Here is a 20,336-nt window from a genome sequence, read left to right on the forward strand (position 1 = left end):
TGCTTACATTGGCTTGTGCCAAAATCGTTGCCAAAAGCTGGTCCAAATTTTTTTTTAGAGTGGAGACCAAACCGGAGAAAGGAAAGTTGGGGTTACAACAAAAATAAGTGTTGGTATAATAAAAACGTTTTTCGCTGTTGGATCTAGACCAACACATACATATTATATTTAAGCGTTGTTGGGATTATTTTTCTTTTACGGAAAATATAAATACGAATATGTAAATATACTTGACATTTTTTAAAAATAAATCTCTTAAATTTATAAGTGTTGAGATGAAAATTGGGATTGAAAAGATACGTGGAAAGTTAATTAAGGTTTGTACGTTATTGAAGTTCTTATTACTTGGTTTTATTAGGAAGATAAAAAAAATAGTTAATTTATGGGTTATGTTATAAATTTTATTTCAAAGAAAACATCATGTATATAAAGGTACTTTTATCGTAATATAAAATTTGGCACATTAGTTTATTGCTTCGTTGAAATTTGTTTTGCATTTAATATTTCAAGTTGCAAATGATTTTGGTTAAATTGTAAAGAGTTTTAGACAACTAAAAATTATTCTAAAATAACAGTATATTTGCATATTAAGAGTTTTGCTGTTAATATAATTTAGGTTAAATTGGGAATTTATTCCAAACCACTCATGTGTTTTAGACAGCCGAAAATTTCCATAATTTAATATTGATGTTTACATATTAATTTCCAAAATATTATTCCGTAATTATTAACATAATTTGGAAAATATTGATTTTTAAAATTGGCTAGTATTCAAAAACCATCAAATAATTTAGGTTAAACTTAGAATTAATTCTACAGTGAATTCTAGAGAAGCTTTCTAGTTCTAGATCTAGTGTTAGTTGTTATGCAGTTCTAAATGATTGTATCTTTTTATTGAACTACAAGTAGAACTAACACTATATCTAGAACTAGAATCATTCGGGCTTAGCCGTCTTTAGAGACGTGCGGCTAAACCCAAATGATTCTAGTTCTAGGTATAGTGTTAGTTCTACATAGTAACAGTGCTAGTGTAATACTAGAACTAACACTATATCTAGAACCAGAATCATTTGGGTTTAGCCGTCTTTAGAGACGTGCGGCTAAACCCAAATGATTCTAGTTCTAGGTATAGTGTTAGTTCTACATAGTAACAGTGCTAGTGTAATACTAGAACTAACACTATATCTAGAACCAGAATCATTTGGATTTAGCCGTCTTTAGAGAAGTGCGGCTAAACCCAAATGATATAGTGTTAGTTCTACATAGTAACAGTGCTAGTGTAATACTAGAACTAACACTATATCTAGAACTAGAATCATTTGGGTTTAGCCGTCTTTAGAGACGTGCGGCTAAACCCAAATGATTATAGTTCTAGGTATAGTGTTAGTTTTACATAGTAACAGTGCTAGTGTAATACTAGAACTAACGCTATATCTAGAACCAGAATCATTTGGGTTTAGCCGTCTTTAGAGACGTGCGGCTAAACCCAAATGATTCTAGTTTTAGGTATAGTGTTAGTTCTACATAGTAACAGTGCTAGTGTAATACTAGAACTAACACTATATCTAGAACCAGAATCATTTGGGTTTAGCCGTCTTTAGAGACGTGCGGCTAAACCCAAATGATTCTAGTTCTAGGTATAGTGTTAGTTCTACATAGTAACAGTGCTAGTGTAATACTAGAACTAACACTATATCTAGAACCAGAATCATTTGGATTTAGCCGTCTTTAGAGAAGTGCGGCTAAACCCAAATGATATAGTGTTAGTTCTACATAGTAACAGTGCTAGTGTAATACTAGAACTAACACTATATCTAGAAATAGAATCATTTGGGTTTAGCCGTCTTTAGAGACGTGCGGCTAAACCCAAATGATTATAGTTCTAGGTATAGTGTTAGTTTTACATAGTAACAGTGCTAGTGTAATACTAGAACTAACACTATATCTAGAACCAGAATCATTTGGGTTTAGCCGTCTTTAGAGACGTGCGGCTAAACCCAAATAATTCTAGTTTTAGGTATAGTGTTAGTTCTACATAGTAACAGTGCTAGTGTAATACTAGAACTAACACTATACCTAAAACTAGAATCATTTGGGTTTAGCCGCACGTCTCTAAAGACGGCACGCACGTCTCTACCGCACGTCTCTAAAGACGGCTAAACCCAAATGATTCTAGTTCTAGATATAGTGTTAGTTCTACATAGTAACAGTGCTAGTGTAATACTAGAACTAACACTATATCTAGAACCAGAATCATTTGGGTTTAGCCGTCTTTAGAGACGTGCGGCTAAACCCAAATGATTATAGTTCTAGGTATAGTGCTACTTTTACATAGTAACAGTGCTAGTGTAATACTAGAACTAACACTATATCTAGAACCAGAATCATTCGGGCTTAGCCGTCTTTAGAGACGTGCGGCTAAACCCAAATGATTCTAGTTTTAGGTATAGTGTTAGTTCTACATAGTAACAGTGCTAGTGTAATACCAGAATTAACACTACATCTAGAACTAGAATCATTTGGGTTTAGCCGTCTTTAGAGAAGTGCGGCTAAACCCAAATGATTATAGTTCTAGGTATAGTGCTAGTTTTACATAGTAACAGTGCTAGTGTAATACTAGAATTAACACTATATCTAGAACCAGAATCATTCGGGCTTAGCCGTCTTTAGAGACGTGCGGCTAAACCCAAATGATTCTAGTTTTAGGTATAGTGTTAGTTCTACATAGTAACAGTGCTAGTGTAATACTAGAATTAACACTACATCTAGAACTAGAATCATTTGGGTTTAGCCGTCTTTAGAGACGTGCGGCTAAACCCAAATGATTATAGTTCTAGGTATAGTGCTAGTTTTACATAGTAACAGTGCTAGTGTAATACTAGAACTAACACTATATCTAGAACCAGAATCATTCGGGCTTAGCCGTCTTTAGAGACGTGCGGCTAAACCCAAATGATTCTAGTTTTAGGTATAGTGTTAGTTCTACATAGTAACAGTGCTAGTGTAATACTAGAATTAACACTACATCTAGAACTAGAATCATTTGGGTTTAGCCGTCTTTAGAGACGTGCGGCTAAACCCAAATGATTCTAGTTTTAGGTATAGTGTTAGTTCTACATAGTAACAGTGCTAATATAATACTGGAACTAACACTATATCTAGAACTAGAATCATTTGGGTTTAGCCGTCTTTAGAGACGTGCGGCTAAACCCAAATGATTCTAGTTTTAGGTATAGTGTTAGTTCTACATAGTAACAGTGCTAGTGTAATACTAGAACTAACACTATATCTAGAACCAGAATCATTTGGGTTTAGCCGTCTTTAGAGACGTGCGGCTAAACCCAAATGATTCTAGTTTTAGGTATAGTGTTAGTTCTACATAGTAACAGTGCTAATATAATACTGGAACTAACACTATATCTAGAACTAGAATCATTTGGGTTTAGCCGTCTTTAGAGACGTGCGGCTAAACCCAAATGATTATAGTTCTAGGTATAGTGTTAGTTTTACATAGTAACAGTGCTAGTGTAAAACTAGAACTAACGCTAGACCTAGAACTAGAAACATTCGGGTTTAGCCGTCTTTAGAGACGTGCGGCTAAACTCAAATGATTCTAGTTTTAGGTATAGTGTTAGTTCTACATAGTAACAGTGCTAGTGTAATCTAGTATTGGTTTCTGTTGGTATTATCTAAGACCCTTATAAAATTTATGTTGTTTTCCTAATTTTTAGTAACATTTTCAGTAATTAAATAGTTGAGGTTAAAATACTAAGAAATTTTTGGATAAACACGGTTTTAGCGAAGTACATATTTGTTGTAAAAACGTGCTACAAAGTAATTAAATAGAACAAAACACATTTTATAGGTAAATAAATGGCAAATAAACACCCCACAACATTTTTTATGCACCTTTTCCTTTTGAATACCGAAAGCTCAAACGTCAGTGTGACATATTTATTTCAAAACATGATAAAACAAAACTCCCTGTTAATTTTGCCAACTTTACAATAATTTGGCAGGTATTATAGAAAAAAAATAAACTATAGATATTAACCTTTTTATTCAAAACTGACAAAATAAGTTAAAATGGAATTTTATTTCAAGCCATCCATATATTTTAAACAGTAGGAGATTTCCATAACTTTACATTGCCTGCTACATATTATTCCATAATAATTAGATATTTCATTTAATAAAATGGATATAGAAAAAAGTTTAGATTACTCACCGATGATCACAACAAAGTTACAAATAATATTAAAACGATCACGTTTAAACCTTCAAAACATTTGAAAATAAAACACATTGAACTTGGCACATTTTAAAACATTCTTTAACTCTAATCTCAAAGAAGTATTGTTTCTTTTCAAAACATAAACAACAATACCAATATCTGGAATAACGGACTACCGTGACCGTGTACAATATAAAACGTTTTCAATCAATCAATATCAGGCCAAGGCCAATATCGGATGAATAACAATGTTATTTAATAGTTCCGCGATTTAGAAAACGACTACAATCGCCGATTTGAATCGAAAAAAGCTAGTAAATTATAAATAGCGGAACGAAACGGGAATATTTTTGAGATGATTTATAAATCGATTTTTTTATTGATTGATCGTGATTTAAGAACTCACCAAAACCACCTTGAAGTCCATCGTGGCCGAGAAATGCACCGAACTTGCTAGACTCAAGTATTAATACATCCGCAATATAGTTCAGTCGGACTACAGCAACACACCTGACGTCACGGGACCCCACCCGGAATTTTATAAATATTCTCCAATCTGTGGAAGAGTTGAGAGGAGAAGTATTTGTAGATGTTGTGGTCTCACACCAGATCAGAGCCTTGGCATTAATAAATTACAATACGAACAGTAAACAGAAGTAAAAAATTTCTTTGAAAATTTGTTCAATTTCAAAAAATAAAATAATAATAAATCCTGAAAAAGTTTAAGTAAACAACATGACTTGCCCAAGAAGATTTAAAACCATAAAACCCAGAAAAGTCAGCTAAAATAGAAACCCGGAAGGGTTTTATCAAACTTTACTACTTCTACAATAACAATTGTTACTGAATTCTTTTTAGAGAGGCAAAAATCGTTACGACATCCTATTAGACTACTCCTGGTGCTAACAACCTCGGGCTCGCCGCGGTCTCAATTGCTGGGGGTTACTATAAATACTTTTTACCTCACGTCGACCGCGTCAATATTTAGGCAAAGTCTAATTTTGGACGTAACGAGCTCTTTCCTCAACGAAACGAGCTCCTCTTGAAATGTTTAAAGGCCGTATAGATGCAAAATTCGTTTGTAAATTGCGGTAACTACTTGTGGACATAAAAGAGCTAATATTTTAGAAAGTTTTTTGTGATACTTTAAAAGTAAATTGGGCAAAAATCTTTCGATAAAACCTGTTTGAAGGAGATATTTTGGCTAACATTAGTCAATCAACGTGTTATTTCGAGATCAAGAAGTTGTAAAGAGGTAATTACTTCTGGTAATAAACACGATTTACGTCAAAGTTTTTTTTTTAAGTATTTTAATGGTTAAATTAATTAATAATAAACAAGAAAATCTTAATTTAAAAGAATCCAAAGTTAATTAAAATATTATAAAGGGGAACTGTAAACTAGAATCATTTGGGTTTAGCCGTCTTTAGAGACGTGCGGCTAAACCCAAATGATTCTAGTTCTAGATATAGTGTTAGTTCTAGTATTACACTAGCACTGTTACTATGTAGAACTAGAATCATTTGGGTTTAGCCGTCTTTAGAGACGTGCGGCTAAACCCAAATGATTATAGTTCTAGGTATAGTGCTAGTTTTACATAGTAACAGTGCTAGTGTAAAACTAGAACTAACACTATATCTAGAACCAGAATCATTTGGGTTTAGCCGTCTTTAGAGACGTGCGGCTAAACCCAAATGATTCTAGTTTTAGGTATAGTGTTAGTTCTACATAGTAACAGTGCTAGTGTAAAACTAGAACTAACACTATATCTAGAACCAGAATCATTTGGGTTTAGCCGTCTTTAGAGACGTGCGGCTAAACCCAAATGATTCTAGTTCTAGATATAGTGTTAGTTCTAGTATTACACTAGCACTGTTACTATGTAGAACTAGAATCATTTGGGTTTAGCCGTCTTTAGAGACGTGCGGCTAAACCCAAATGATTATAGTTCTAGGTATAGTGCTAGTTTTACATAGTAACAGTGCTAGTGTAAAACTAGAACTAACACTATATCTAGAACCAGAATCATTTGGGTTTAGCCGTCTTTAGAGACGTGCGGCTAAACCCAAATGATTCTAGTTTTAGGTATAGCGTTAGTTCTACATAGTAACAGTGCTAGTGTAATACTAGAACTAACACTATATCTAGAACTAGAATCATTTGGGTTTAGCCGTCTTTAGAGACGTGCGGCTAAACCCAAATGATTATAGTTCTAGGTATAGTGCTAGTTTTACATAGTAACAGTGCTAGTGTAAAACTAGAACTAACACTATATCTAGAACCAGAATCATTTGGGTTTAGCCGTCTTTAGAGACGTGCGGCTAAACCCAAATGATTCTAGTTCTAGGTATAGTGTTAGTTCTACATAGTAACAGTGCTAGTGTAATACTAGAACTAACACTATATCTAGAACTAGAATCATTTGGGTTTAGCCGTCTTTAGAGACGTGCTAATATTTTAGAAAGTTTTTTGTGATACTTTAAAAGTAAATTGGGCAAAAATCTTTCAATAAAACCTATTTCAAGGAGATATTTTGGCTAACATTAGTCAATCAACGTGTTATTTCGAGATCAAGAAGTTGTAAAGAGGTAATTACTTCTGGTAATAAACACGATTTACGTCAAAGTTTCTTTTTAAAAGAATTTTAATGGTTAAATTAATTAATAATAAACAAGAAAATCTTAATTTAAAAGAATCCAAAGTTAATTAAAATATTATAAAGGGGTACTATAAAGATTTGATATTATTTTCTTAGAAGTACCAATAAGGGTGTTTGCTCAAGGCGAAAATTGGCAGGTCATCCAAACATCAATCAACCAACGACGTTATTTCTGGATCCAAAGGTTGTAAAGAGGTAATTATCCACCGACGGTAATAAACACAGACTTGCGTCAAAGGAGTTACAAAGACTTTAAAATTTAACACATCCTAAAAAAACACTTTTAAATCAACAATATGAAAAAACAACCCGAAAACTTTCAAAAATCGTTACTCACCTTTTAATAAAATAGCCATTTCAATTTGAAAAACGAAAACAGTTTCGTAAGATTTTATTTTTAACTTAAAATATTTGGCTAGAACCATAATCTTTATTTCATACGTAACGCCAAATTCAGGTGGTACATGAGTCATTTTAATGGATTTTAATGTTCTTTGGATTTTAGCCAGAAAATTTTGGTTTCTAATAAAATCAATAACATTTTTTAAAGTTTCATTTAACACTTATTTTTTTTATTTAATAACTTTCAACTTTTTAAATTTTTTTGATTCTATACTTGATAAATTTTAAAAATCGAACTCGAATAATCCATGATCTAAATCGAAAATTAAAATCGTTGTAATCCTCGAAGATATCAGCAGATTAAAATTTGTTGATGTCAGAATATATTAGTAATTTTAAATGATTCCATTTATTTTTAGATGTAGGTATTATTTACGATTTTAATTAAGAAAGTTTAATTAAGCTTACAGTGAAAATGAAGGTCGGGTTTAATTATGAGGAAAACATTCTAGAATGTAGGAAATGGAAGTGATACGACAAAGAAATCAATTATGTTGTTTTATGAACGAAGAAAATATTAAATTAATTACCAAATAATTATAATAAATTTTTAATTATAAGTACGAAGGGAAAAAGCCTGTGTTAATTAAACCAAAACGAGAACTAACACTAGCACTATCACTAGAACTAACACTAGATCTAGAACTAAAAACTTTCCGGTTATCAGTGCGCCTCTCAAGACGACTAAAACCCGGATGATTCTAGTTCTAGGTCTTGTGTTAGTTTTAGTGCTAGCGCAAAACTAGAACTAATACTAGACCTAGAACTAGAAACATTCGGATTTAGCCGCACGTCTCTCAAGATGGCTAAACCGGAATGATTCTAGTTCTAGGTATAGTGTTTAGCCGTCTTTAGAGACGTGCAGCTAAACCCAAATGATCAAGAAGAGAGAGGAACTTTATATCAAACTTGGCAAAAGTCTTTAACTATTAAAAGTAGCAATTGATCAAAATTTCATTTGTATTACTCAAGGATACTCACTATTCTGAAAGTATTTTTAGGGTTTTCTAACAATTTAAGTAGGTGTATGTTTTACGAGATTTTGTTCAGTTCTTTATTGTTTTCGTTTTTCCAGTTTAATTCAGGGTGTGAGGATGCCTAGAGTGGAAATTACCGTCAATTATGTGAATTTAACAGAAATCTTAACAACAATGCTTCAGAAAAAGTGTCAACCAGAATCAATCCATCGACATGCGATGAGCAGAGCAGAATAAGGATGTGGGGTGAAGAAGAACAAATGAGATGTAGGACCTCCATCTTCTCACCTAGCTTCTAAATCTACTATAAATCTACTAGCAGTACCTAGTTAGGTAACAAAAATCGTTCATCGTTCTGTAACATTTCGAATGTTTGTAATTTTGTCGGCCATATCTTGCGTTATCACTAACGGCTCAACATCAACAACAACATTTGGAGTGGTGCACGTTACGGCTACACTGGAACTTAGAGTGACATAATGTGATGTTCATGATAAATCCTGATACTGTTTGAGAATGTATGGTTTCTGTATAAGTGTCAGACGAAGGCGTGGGTTGCAATGTTGAATTATCTTTTGAGAGGCATGTGCACCAAATTGTGAAAATTATAGACTGTTAACTCTATGGATGACTTATGGAAGCCTAGCCGTCTTTAGAGACGTGCGGCTAAACCCAAATGATTCTAGTTCTAGGTATAGTGTTAGTTCTAGTTTTACACTTGCACTGTCACTAGAACTAACATTAGACCTAGAACTAGAAACATTTGGGTTTAGCCTTACGTCTCATAAGACGGCTATACCCGCATGTTTCCAGTTCTAGGTCTAGTGTTAGTTCTAGTTTTACACTAGCACTGTTACTATGTAGAACTAAGACTATACCTAAAACTAGAATCATTTGGGTTTAGCCGCACGTCTCTAAAGACGGCTAAACCCGAATGATTCTAGTTCTAGATATAGTGTTAGTTCTAGTTTTACATTAGCACTGTTAATATGTAGAACTAACACTATACCTAGAACTAGAATCATTTGGGTTTAGCCTTACGTCTCATAAGACGGCTAAACCCGCATGTTTCTAGTTCTAGGTCTAGTGTTAGTTCTAGTTTTACACTAGCACTGTTACTATGTAGAACTAAGACTATACCTAAAACTAGAATCATTTGAGTTTAGCCGCACGTCTTTAAAGACGGCTAAACCCGAATGATTCTAGTTCTAGGTATAGTGTTAGTTCTAGTTTTACACTTGCACTGTCACTAGAACTAACATTAGACCTAGAACTAGAAACATTTGGGTTTAGCCTTACGTCTCATAAGACGGCTAAACCCGAATGATTCTAGTTCTAGGTCTAGTGTTAGTTCTAGTTTTACACTAGCACTGTTACTATGTAGAACTAACACTATACCTAAAACTAGAATCATTTGGGTTTAGCCGCACGTCTCTAAAGACGGCTAGTATACGTAAAGAGGTATAGTCTTAGTTCTACCTAGTAACAGTGCTAGTGTAAAACTAGAACTAACACTATACCTAGAACTAGAATCATTCGGGTTTAGCCGTCTTATGAGACGTGCGGCTAAACCCAAATGATTCTAGTTCTAGGTATAGTGTTAGTTCTAGTTTTACACTTGCACTGTCACTAGAACTAACATTAGACCTAGAACTAGAAACATTTGGGTTTAGCCTTACGTCTCATAAGACGGCTAAACCCGAATGATTCTAGTTCTAGGTCTAGTGTTAGTTCTAGTTTTACACTAGCACTGTTACTATGTAGAACTAACACTATACCTAAAACTAGAATCATTTGGGTTTAGCCGCACGTCTCATAAGACGGCTAAACCCGAATGATTCTAGTTCTAGGTATAGTGTTAGTTCCAGTTTTACACTTGCACTGTCACTAGAACTAACATTAGACCTAAAACTAGAAACATTTGGGTTTAGCCTTACGTCTCATAAGACGGCTAAACCCGAATGATTCTAGTTCTAGGTCTAGTGTTAGTTCTAGTTTTACACTAGCACTGTTATTATGTAGAACTAACACTATACCTAAAACTAGAATCATTTGGGTTTAGCCGCACGTCTCTAAAGACGGCTAAACCCGAATGATTCTAGTTCTAGGTATAGTGTTAGTTCTAGTTTTACACTTGCACTGTCACTAGAACTAACATTAGACCTAGAACTAGAAACATTTGGGTTTAGCCTTACGTCTCATAAGACGGCTAAACCCGCATGTTTCTAGTTCTAGGTCTAGTGTTAGTTCTAGTTTTACACTAGCACTGTTACTATGTAGAACTAAGACTATACCTAAAACTAGAATCATTTGGGTTTAGCCGCACGTCTCTAAAGACGGCTAAACCCGAATGATTCTAGTTCTAGGTATAGTGTTAGTTCTAGTTTTACACTTGCACTGTCACTAGAACTAACATTAGACCTAGAACTAGAAACATTTGGGTTTAGCCTTACGTCTTATAAGACGGCTAAAGCCGAATGATTCTAGTTCTTGATCTAGTGTTAGTTCTACTTTTAGTTCAATAAAAATATACAACAATCTAGCACTGTCACAATTAAAACTAGAACTAACACTAGACCTAGAACTAGATTGTTTTAGGTTTAGCCGTACGTCTCCAGAACACTTCAAAGTAAACACTTCAAAACTTGTTTCTGAAGAAGGTTGCAACATGGCATGCAAAACGTCAAACATTTTTTCAAAAGACGTACGACTTAACCCGAAAGTTTCTAGTTCTAGGTCTAGTATCAGTTCTTGTGATAGTACTAGCGTTAGTATCTCAAAACTAATTACATATTTAAGTAGCATTTTGGTGATGATATAACAAAGAAATCGATTTGAAAGTAAAGTTATGAGTACATTTAATGATAAAAAAATAATTCATTATTAATAAAGATATAATTTAGATTAGGTTTACTTTGAGATTATATATTATGTTAATATTGATTAAAAAAATTACTTTAATAAAAAAAAAATAATATGGTAATAACAAAGTTTATGGTTATATTGCTTATAAACATAATTCATTGCTTTAATGACCGATTAAACAAGGCCAAGTGAATTATAATCTATATTTAGAAAGAGAATTCGTTGCATATAGCACTTATAGATCAAACAAATCGGAATTTCGTGGTGCTTATTGATTTTCACGTGACCGGAGTAGTTCCGGGTGGTCTTCAAACTCAATATTTACGACGAATTTATAGAAACCCGTTTTTCATTCATTGAAAGCTGCAACCAACAACGTATCAACGAGAAAGTTATTTACTAATCTCTCCATATTGTTGGAGTAATTTTTTTAATAAATCGTGTTGGAAACATAATTGAACATAAAACATAATTAATTTTTAACAAAATAAAGAATCACCTTATTTATTTATTTTTTGTAAGAAAAAATTAATTAATATTTTTATTTTAAGATGTTTTTAGATTAATAATAATTTTTGAAAACGTGTAAGAATAAGTTTGAAAAAGTTTTACAAAACATACCCTCGCTGGTATCCATTATGTGATGATGCAATTTTTCGAAATGGTGTCCCAAAAAGAAATCAAAGAAGAAGAAAAAACCGCGTACCGGAAGGTGTAATGGTGTAGGTAAACAAAACGGTGCTCACGTGCCCCACAAGAACCGGTACAACACGTACACTGGACGTTCTCGGTCTGCGTGTATGAGTAACCGAGTTAGAATGTCGCGAGTTCAAACCCTGTTTCTATCGAGCGGCACATTACTCTTCTTGGCCCAGTTCTCTCTGTTTGCTGGTGCTGCTTTTACTCTGTTCTATGTGTGCGTGTTCGTTCGACGCCCATTCGTTTGTTGGGGAGCAGAGGCGATGCCCCTTTAACACAACCCTGGTTGGTTGTGGTAGAGTTGCAATGCGCAATTTCAAACGGATGACCGAGGACTTTTAGGATTTTTTTTTCAAGGAATGCATTTTGTAATTTAGATTCTTTATGTGACTTTCCAATTATTTCTTTTTTGCCAAAAATGTTGGACATTTTGCAAATTTTTATTATAAAAGATATTAATCAAAATCACCATTAATAATATTAAATGTGTTAACACATAATATCCCTAAAATAGTTCAAAATATCTATGTTGAAATTTTCCATGAATAATATTCTCGATATGATGAGTAATTCCGAGAAAACACATTTAAATTGCACTGTTATGACAAACATGTTTGCAATTCAAGAACTTTTTTTAATTGATGACTACATTGTGTAAATTTGAAAAAAAAATGTGTCCAAACGCAGCTCTATTAATAAAAAATCGATGAGCATCGTCACAGCATGTCAGCATTCTGATTATATCACCAGATTTTATCCAAAAAACGTAAATATTTCACAAACAATAACTCAATTTTGCATTGAGATGTAGTTAATCCTTGTTCATTCTCTCACCGCCTTTATTCATAAAATTTCTTGTTTTGGCCTTCATAGATATTATCATTACCGGATTCAAAATTGTTTATGTATCTAAGTTTTCAAAGTACTAATTTATTTTAAAGATTTTCTATGTGCACATGACACAATTCATATTTTTTCTTGATTTGAGTGTTTATGATCTAATTCGTATTTGCACTGTTACTAATCGCTTACTTTCTGAATTGTAATTGACACAAAGTGACACATCTAACAGAATACTACCAGAATTTAGAAAATTTGCCAAAAAAGCGATCTGATAAATAATTATCTTGGACAGAAACTATTCAATTATTAGAAAACCCTAGATACAATAGGGATGTAGCTCTAATTTTAATTGTTGAGAACCACCATTTTCTAAATATGCAGCTATCCTTCGTATTATAGAATGTTGCTAGTTAATTTCTTTAGCGAATTAGTAGCTTCAACTATTCGGTCAATCAAATCTTCGCGTGTATCTGGTTTACCATTACTACTATACGTACGAGATTTAAGGCAACCCTATAGAAAATAAACTAGAGGCGACAAGTCAGGTGACCGAGCTGGAAATGTACAGGACCACCTCGTCCTTAAGAAATGCCGTGACTTGTCTCCGAAAATGTGATGGTGCCCCATCTTGCTGGAACCACATGCCACGACGAGCTTCTAGAGGACTATCTTCTATGTAATTCGGCAATTCTTCTTCTAAAAAATGAAGGTAACTTTCTGCACTATTATTATTATTATTATTATTATTAGACCTATAAGATCTATTGTAACTTTAGCCCTCCAAAGGTTTAGGGCAAATGTAGGTCCTTAATGAACCTTAGTATTGTCCTGAGGTCTTGAACCTTTATGTCGGTAGGTAACAGGGGAGTTTTACCGAAGACGTTGTGCCTTAGACGTCCTCTGGCGACGCAATTGCACAGTATATGTTCAGCAGTTTCTGACTCGTCGTTGCATAGTCGACAAGTTTGATCCTCAGCTTGTCCAATGTGGAAGAGGTGGTATTTTAGGGGCACATGGCCGGTTAGGTAGCCTGAGAGCGTTCTTAGATCCCCTTTGCTGAGGCATAAAACCTCTTTGGTTTTGTTTTGCGACGGAGTTATCATACTCTTCGCTTGTCTGTGACCTGGAAGTTCTTTCCAGCGTAAGGCTATCTTTGAAGCCTCCCAGTTGTTGATTATTTGTTTTAGGTGGCTTTTTTGTAGTCCACATCCAGGTTGGGGTCCAATGAAGGGCGTGTTTGCTGCCTCTTTGGCCAGCTTGTCGGCCTTCTCATTGCCCTCAATGTTGCTGTGACCTGGAACCCACCATAGGGTAACATCATTACCCCTAACGAGTTCTCTCAGGTTGTTGGTGCACTCTCTGATCAGTGCGGAGCCACACGTGTAGGCCTGAATTGCCTTTAAGGCGGCCCGACTGTCTGTGAAAATGTTTATGGATGCACCTTTTTGTCCCTTCTGTAGGTTCAAAGAAGTTTATAGCAAGAACTTCTGCTTGGAAAATTGTTAAGTCCGAGCTGAGGGGCAATTTGATGTGGCTATTTGGTCCACTGATGCCCATGCCTACTCCAGATCTTACTGTCTTTGAAGCATCGGTGTACCAGGCTAGGGCTCCTCTTTTTAGTTGAGGCCCTCCTTTCGCCCAATCATCCCTGCTACTAAATATGACCTTATACGGTTGGTTGAAATTGTATTCCGTCGGTATAAGGCCCGTTTTAATTTCAATCAGGTGATTTAGACATGGGTCTTTGAGGATCTCGAGGTGTCCTCTGAGGTTGCCCTGCCTTTCTGCACTAAGACGTCTTTCATAAAAATGAGGCCCAACAAGTTGATTATTTAACAAGCCGCACCACACCTTGACGAAAAAACGATATTGATGGTTAACAACGATTACTTCGTGTGGGTTTTGATCCGTCCAGATATGAGAATTACGTGTGTTGTTAATACCATTAATTGTAAACTAGGCCTCATCCGTAACGCAGGAAGTAAATGCTGGACTTTGTATAAATCATAGGGATAAAGTCCATCATAGTGCAGTATTCTCCATAGGTTGGGTTGAGAAATTCCCGTTGTATGGGATATTCTACGAATACTGGTAGAAGGACTTCGTTCAACTGCAATTGAAACTGCTTCAGACAGCATAAAAATCATTAATTTATCAAACATTAAATCGTCAAGACTAACTATGACTTTTTTTAATTCTTTCTATATCTCAGAAATGAAGAGGAATTCACCTATACGTGATATACCATTTTTTGATCGTAATAACCCCTGGAATATATGATATAAGTTTATCGGTCGAGTCACGGAACACCCTGTATATTTTTGTTGAATTAAAAGTAGAACTAACTCTAGACCAAGAACTAGAATCATTCGGCTTTAGCCGTCTTTAGAGACGTGCGGCTAAACCCAAATGATTCTAGTTCTAGATATAATGTTAGTTCTACATAGTAACAGTGCTAGTGTAAAACGTAGTAGATTATGTAGTAGTAGTAAAAGTAGATTTGAGTGTTTATGATCTAATTCGTATTTGCGCTATTACTAATCGCTTACTTTCTGAATTGTAATTGATACAAAGTGACACATCTAACAGAATACTACCAGAATTTAGAAAATTTGACGAAAAAGCGATCGGATAAATAATTGTCTTGGACAGAAACTATTCAATTATTAGAAATCCGTAGATACAATAGGGATGTAGCTCGAGTTTTAATTGTTATACAGCGTTTGATTGTTATATATTTTTATTGAACTAAAAGTAGAACTAACTCTAGACCAAGAACTAGAATCATTCGGCTTTAGCCGTTTTATAAGACGCATGGCTAAACCCAAGTGATTCTAGTTCTAGGTATAGTGTTAGTTCTACACAGTAATGGTGTTAGTATAAAACTAGAACTAACACTATACCCAGAACTAGAATCATTCGGGTTTAGCCGTCTTTAGAAACGTGCGGCTAAATCCAAATGATTCTAGTTCTAGGTATAGTGTTAGTTCTACATAGCAACAGTGCTAGTGTAAAACTAGAACTAACACTATATCTAGAACTAGAATCATTTGGGTTTAGCCGTCTTTAGAGACGTGCGGCTAAACCCAAATGATTATAGTTCTAGGTATAGTGCTAGTTTTACATAGTAACAGTGCTAGTGTAAAACTAGAACTAACGCTAGACCTAGAACTAGAAACATTCGGGTTTAGCCGTCTTTAGAGACGTGCGGCTAAATCCAAATGATTCTAGTTTTAGGTATAGTGTTAGTTCTACATAGTAACAGTGCTAGTGTAATACTAGAACTAACACTATACCTAGAACTAGAATCATTTGGGTTTAGCCGTCTTTAGAGACGTGCGGCTAAACCCAAATGATTATAGTTCTAGGTATAGTGTTAGTTTTACATAGTAACAGTGCTAGTGTAATACTAGAACTAACACTATATCTAGAACCAGAATCGTCACACAATCGTTTTAATTGTCACACAACGCTAGATTGTTGTATATTTTTATTGAACTAAAAGTAGAACTAACACTAGATCAAGAACTAGAATCATTCGGCTTTAGCCGTCTTATAAGACGCATGGCTAAACCCAAGTGATTCTAGTTCTAGAGGAAAAGCGATCTGATGACTAATTGTCTTAGACAGAAACTATTCAATTATTAGAAAACACTATATACAATAGAGATGTTAGAATTATTCAATTATGATGAAGTTAAAGTTGCTTTCCTGTTGTTGATAAAATATTTTTCTGATTACTTTGGTATTGCAATAAAAAAAAATCATATATCTAACTAAACATATTAATTTTAGATTACCCTCATATTTCAGAAGGTGATCCAAATAAAACCAGAAAATATTTACTTCACTAGATTTATGAATGATAATCTGTTAATAATTCGTTTGTAACAACCTAGATAAAACGTAAACACGTCAAAAAAAAAAGATAATAAATTCTCATTCAAATCCCTAATCCAAACAATAAACTCCATTCAAAGGCCTAAATAAAAAAAAAGTTATATTCATTCACTGTAAATATTTCTACCTGTTCCATTTCTACTCATAAAATACTTCTTAGAATCCTTAAGAAAGTCTATTACTGTAAAAGGTAGTTCGAGGAATTAGCCGCTACCCATCTAAACGAGTCCAGACTAGTTGGGCTTTAACGCGCAAATCCAAACAAAAAGTCGAAACGTTGCGTTTAAGGTCGATGGTGCTGTGAGATTTGGGAGTAATTTCAACCTTAAAGACTGAACGGCGGTCGAATCGATATCTGCTTTGGACCGCAACACGCGTGCGTTCTATCGATCTTCTCTGGTTGAAAGGGATATTTGCCATAGATTCCCGGTTTTAATGGGATAGAAAAATGTGTCAGCATGGATTTTGTTGACAGATTGAGTCGATAACTAAATTATTTCGATTTGATAAAAAAGATTGCTTTTTTTATTTGGGAAAAATTGAAACAAGAGTTAATTAATTAATAGAGGCTTTTATTTCTTTGCTCGAAAAGAAAAAAATTAAGATTAATATAATTAATATTAATTAATAAAACGAAATAATTTGCAACTAATCTAAAAAACACAATTCTATATTTTGCTTTTTTTTTTAATTTATATTAAGGATAACTTTATTTTTAATTTTTATTTTTATTATTCAATTTCCGGACGGTTCCGGAAATACAAACGATTGATTCGCGTTCATCTCCTCAATAATAATCTTCAAAATCTTATTCCTGACGACCAACTTTTGAACTCTCGTGAAACTTTTCATAATCGGCAACAAACTCTTCATAAAATACAAATCGTCTGAATTTTCCTGTTTCGCTTCATCTTGTGCCAATAAAATATCCACCTTCTTTTGTTCCAACTTCACCAAATAAGCCAATAAATCCTCGTCGATATCAAATTTTGTTCTTTTTCGTTTCCTTTCTGGTGACTCCTCATCGTATTGCATTCGAGTTGATGACGATGATGATTCTTCTTCGAAAAAATTCGTGGGTGTACTGATATTCGGAACTTCACCACTACGTTCTGGGACGCAATGGGCTTTTTCAATTTTTGCATTTATCTGTTCAACCAAAAAGAAAAGGAGATGATAATATTTCCAACTTGGCTCATAAGCCATCGCTCCTAATGATGCCGATTCTGCTATCTTTTTTACTTCTCTCCGATGTTGATCTCGGAGATATTTCCATTTTTGACGTACGTCTCTTACTGTAATTTTAAAAAAATATTAACTGAAGATTATGCAACCCAATTTACACGTTTTTAATAATGTCTTATTTTTATGAGAAATCACTTTTTATTATTAAAATTTGATGTTTATTATTAAATATTAATGAATTAATAATGATTATTAATAAAGTTTCGAATGAATGTTGAAGGAGTATTTAAAAAATAAAAAAAAATTTTATCTTTTTTTAGTCACCTGTAGATGACCTTGATAATAATAGAAAAATATAAAAATATGTGGTGGGGGGTAAACCAACGCAAAGCCTCTAAATGACGGGTAACCATGACAACGGGTTGCGACATACATACATACTGAGTTGAGGTAGAGACCACACCACAGACATACAGACTACGAATACAGGAAGTGGAGTAAAGATACACAACATACCGTGAGCGTCCAGGACGGTGGCTACTTCAATCCAGACGCGTTCCAATAGGAACCTGTTGGCGTGGTCCTTGTGGGCTGTGTCCCAAAGAATCGGTCGTTTGTGAACCTCTCTTATTAAGCTGCGTACGTTGACGCTCATGTCGTAAGAACGCCAAACCCGAATGTTAGAGGGTCTCCCTCTATTATACGGAGGAGACGGTCGACGGGACGCCGCACAACCAGCAACAACACGAACACCGTACTCGACGTACTCTGCTTTTGGGAAGCATGCGCTCTTTGGATCTGCAAAGCGAAAATCCGAAGCGAAGTTACCGGTGAAGGTAGGCAGGCAAAGAAGCAGGACAACGAACACGGAGGACGTAAATAGTAGACTGGACGTCGATTTCGATGTCGATGGGAATAATAGTTCTAAAGGGCTTCAAGTTCCAAAGTAATTCCTGAAAGACAAAGAGGGAAGAAAGATTAGGGTAAGAAAGGAGGGAGTGAGATGGATATGAGGATTATGGACTGACCGGAAGCATCATTCTAAAGGGGGTTGAGTTTAAGAAACACTAGAAATTTTTAGATAATCATCGAATAAAAAATGAATTAAACCTGTGTGCTTTTCAAAAATTTTGAAAAGAAAATCTGAGGGAGTCTTAAAAACAAGACAATAATTAATTGATGCACAACTTAATGCATGAACTATACATAGTTTTGTCATGGATGATTTTTTAGAATTTTGATTTTTACAAAAATTAATTATCCCATTATTATAGAACATTTCTTCATACGTTTATTACTAAAGAATCAAAAAACGAAATTATTTTATAGAAATATAAAATAGAACTTTAAAAAAGTTATAGAATCAATATAATTATTGCACGAGTTACTCAGTTAACTGTACACAGTGGAATTTATAATATTTGAATTAATGAATGAAAAGAAATGAATGAATTTTTACTAAAATAATTCGATGCCAAGTGGGTTGCCTATACGAACCCGCTTTCACACGAACACATTTCAATTTTAACTTTCACCCCATGTACAGGTTTTTCAAAAATAAGGAGTGATTCTACCCAAATATGACATCATTGGATAGAACAGAGTTTTCTAAAGCAACTGAAACTAAAGTTACATATTCGAAAACTTTAAATAAAAATATGTAGAGTTTGATAAGAATGGTTGGTTGGACAAAGGACTAACTTGGACATCACACATTAGTTGCAAAACCAAAAAAGCGACGATTGTACTGACCCAGTGCCGAAGGGCTATTGGGAATACTTGGGGATTAAATCCGAAAGTTACAATGTGGATCTACACTTCTGTGATAAGACCCATGGTAGCTCACGGAGCCATAGTCTGGTGCTCAGCACTAAAACATGCATATAAAGCTACATTGCTACATCAATTGCAACGACTGGCCTGCCTGCTAATCACAGGCGCTATGAGATCTACACCTACGATTGCAATGGAGACTATGTTAAACGTGCTGCCCCTAGATATTTTTATCAGGGAGGTGGCCGTGATGGCATTGCTTCGGTTGCGATCAGTAAATGAAAAGCAGGTTGTTAAAATGGGAATAGTCCGGAGCAGCTCGCACAGACTACATTACACCTACTTTCTTAGGCAAGCCACACTTTGGCATTGAAACGATACCCCAGAGTAACTCAAGCTCGAGCAAAACGCTGACCATCTACACTGATGGATCAAAGAAGGTTGGAGGTTCCGGAGCGGGAATCTTCTCGCACGATCTCCAGCTGCACCTTTCCACTTCGTTAGGATCGTATTGCACGACTGCTCAAACCGAATTAATTGCTATAAACATAGCAGCCGATGCGATTATCGACTCCGAAAAAGTCGGCAGAAACGTTGTAATCTGTACTGATAGCAGACAGGCTATGCTGGCGGTTGGCAGGCATCATACTGCATCATCGTTGGTGAAGTCCTGTCGGCAATCACTCGAAGAGTCAAACGTATACAACAACGTCACGATAAAATGGCGAAAAGGACACATCGGAATTAAAGGACATGATCATGCGGACAGGTTGGCGAAACGGGCGGCTAACAAGTCACC

General features: G+C 34.7%; 1 protein-coding gene and 1 long non-coding RNA gene across 2 annotated transcripts; one reads left to right on the plus strand and one right to left on the minus strand.

Annotated features, from left to right (window-relative positions):
- Window positions 1–6,717: 6,717 nt before the first annotated feature.
- Window positions 6,718–8,958, plus strand: LOC139430307 (uncharacterized). The gene is made up of 3 exons (XR_011640777.1): window positions 6,718–6,822; window positions 6,990–7,088; window positions 8,371–8,958. It is a non-coding gene; the product is annotated as an uncharacterized lncRNA (long non-coding RNA).
- An 8,176-nt stretch (window positions 8,959–17,134) lies between these two features.
- On the minus strand, window positions 17,135–18,553 carry LOC111424951 (uncharacterized). The gene is made up of 2 exons (XM_023058693.2): window positions 18,281–18,553; window positions 17,135–17,874 (listed from the first exon to the last, which is right to left on the minus strand). The coding sequence occupies exons 1-2, from the start codon at window positions 18,417–18,419 to the stop codon at window positions 17,315–17,317; spliced, it is 699 nt and encodes a 232-aa protein (XP_022914461.1). The 5' UTR covers window positions 18,420–18,553; the 3' UTR covers window positions 17,135–17,314.
- Window positions 18,554–20,336: the final 1,783 nt, after the last annotated feature.

The sequence above is a fragment of the Onthophagus taurus genome, chromosome 6, assembly GCF_036711975.1.
Source record: "Onthophagus taurus isolate NC chromosome 6, IU_Otau_3.0, whole genome shotgun sequence".
NCBI classification, from domain to species: Eukaryota; Metazoa; Arthropoda; class Insecta; order Coleoptera; family Scarabaeidae; genus Onthophagus; species Onthophagus taurus.

Excerpts from the sequence above, each read along its gene's own strand:
- LOC111424951 (XM_023058693.2), bottom strand. The coding sequence starts at position 18,419 with ATGAGCGTCAACGTACGCAGCTTAATAAGAGAGGTTCACAAACGACCG. Across the intron at positions 17,875-18,280 it reads CACCGTCCTGGACGCTCACG|TAAGAGACGTACGTCAAAAA; the intron begins GTATGTTGTGTA and ends TTAAAATTACAG.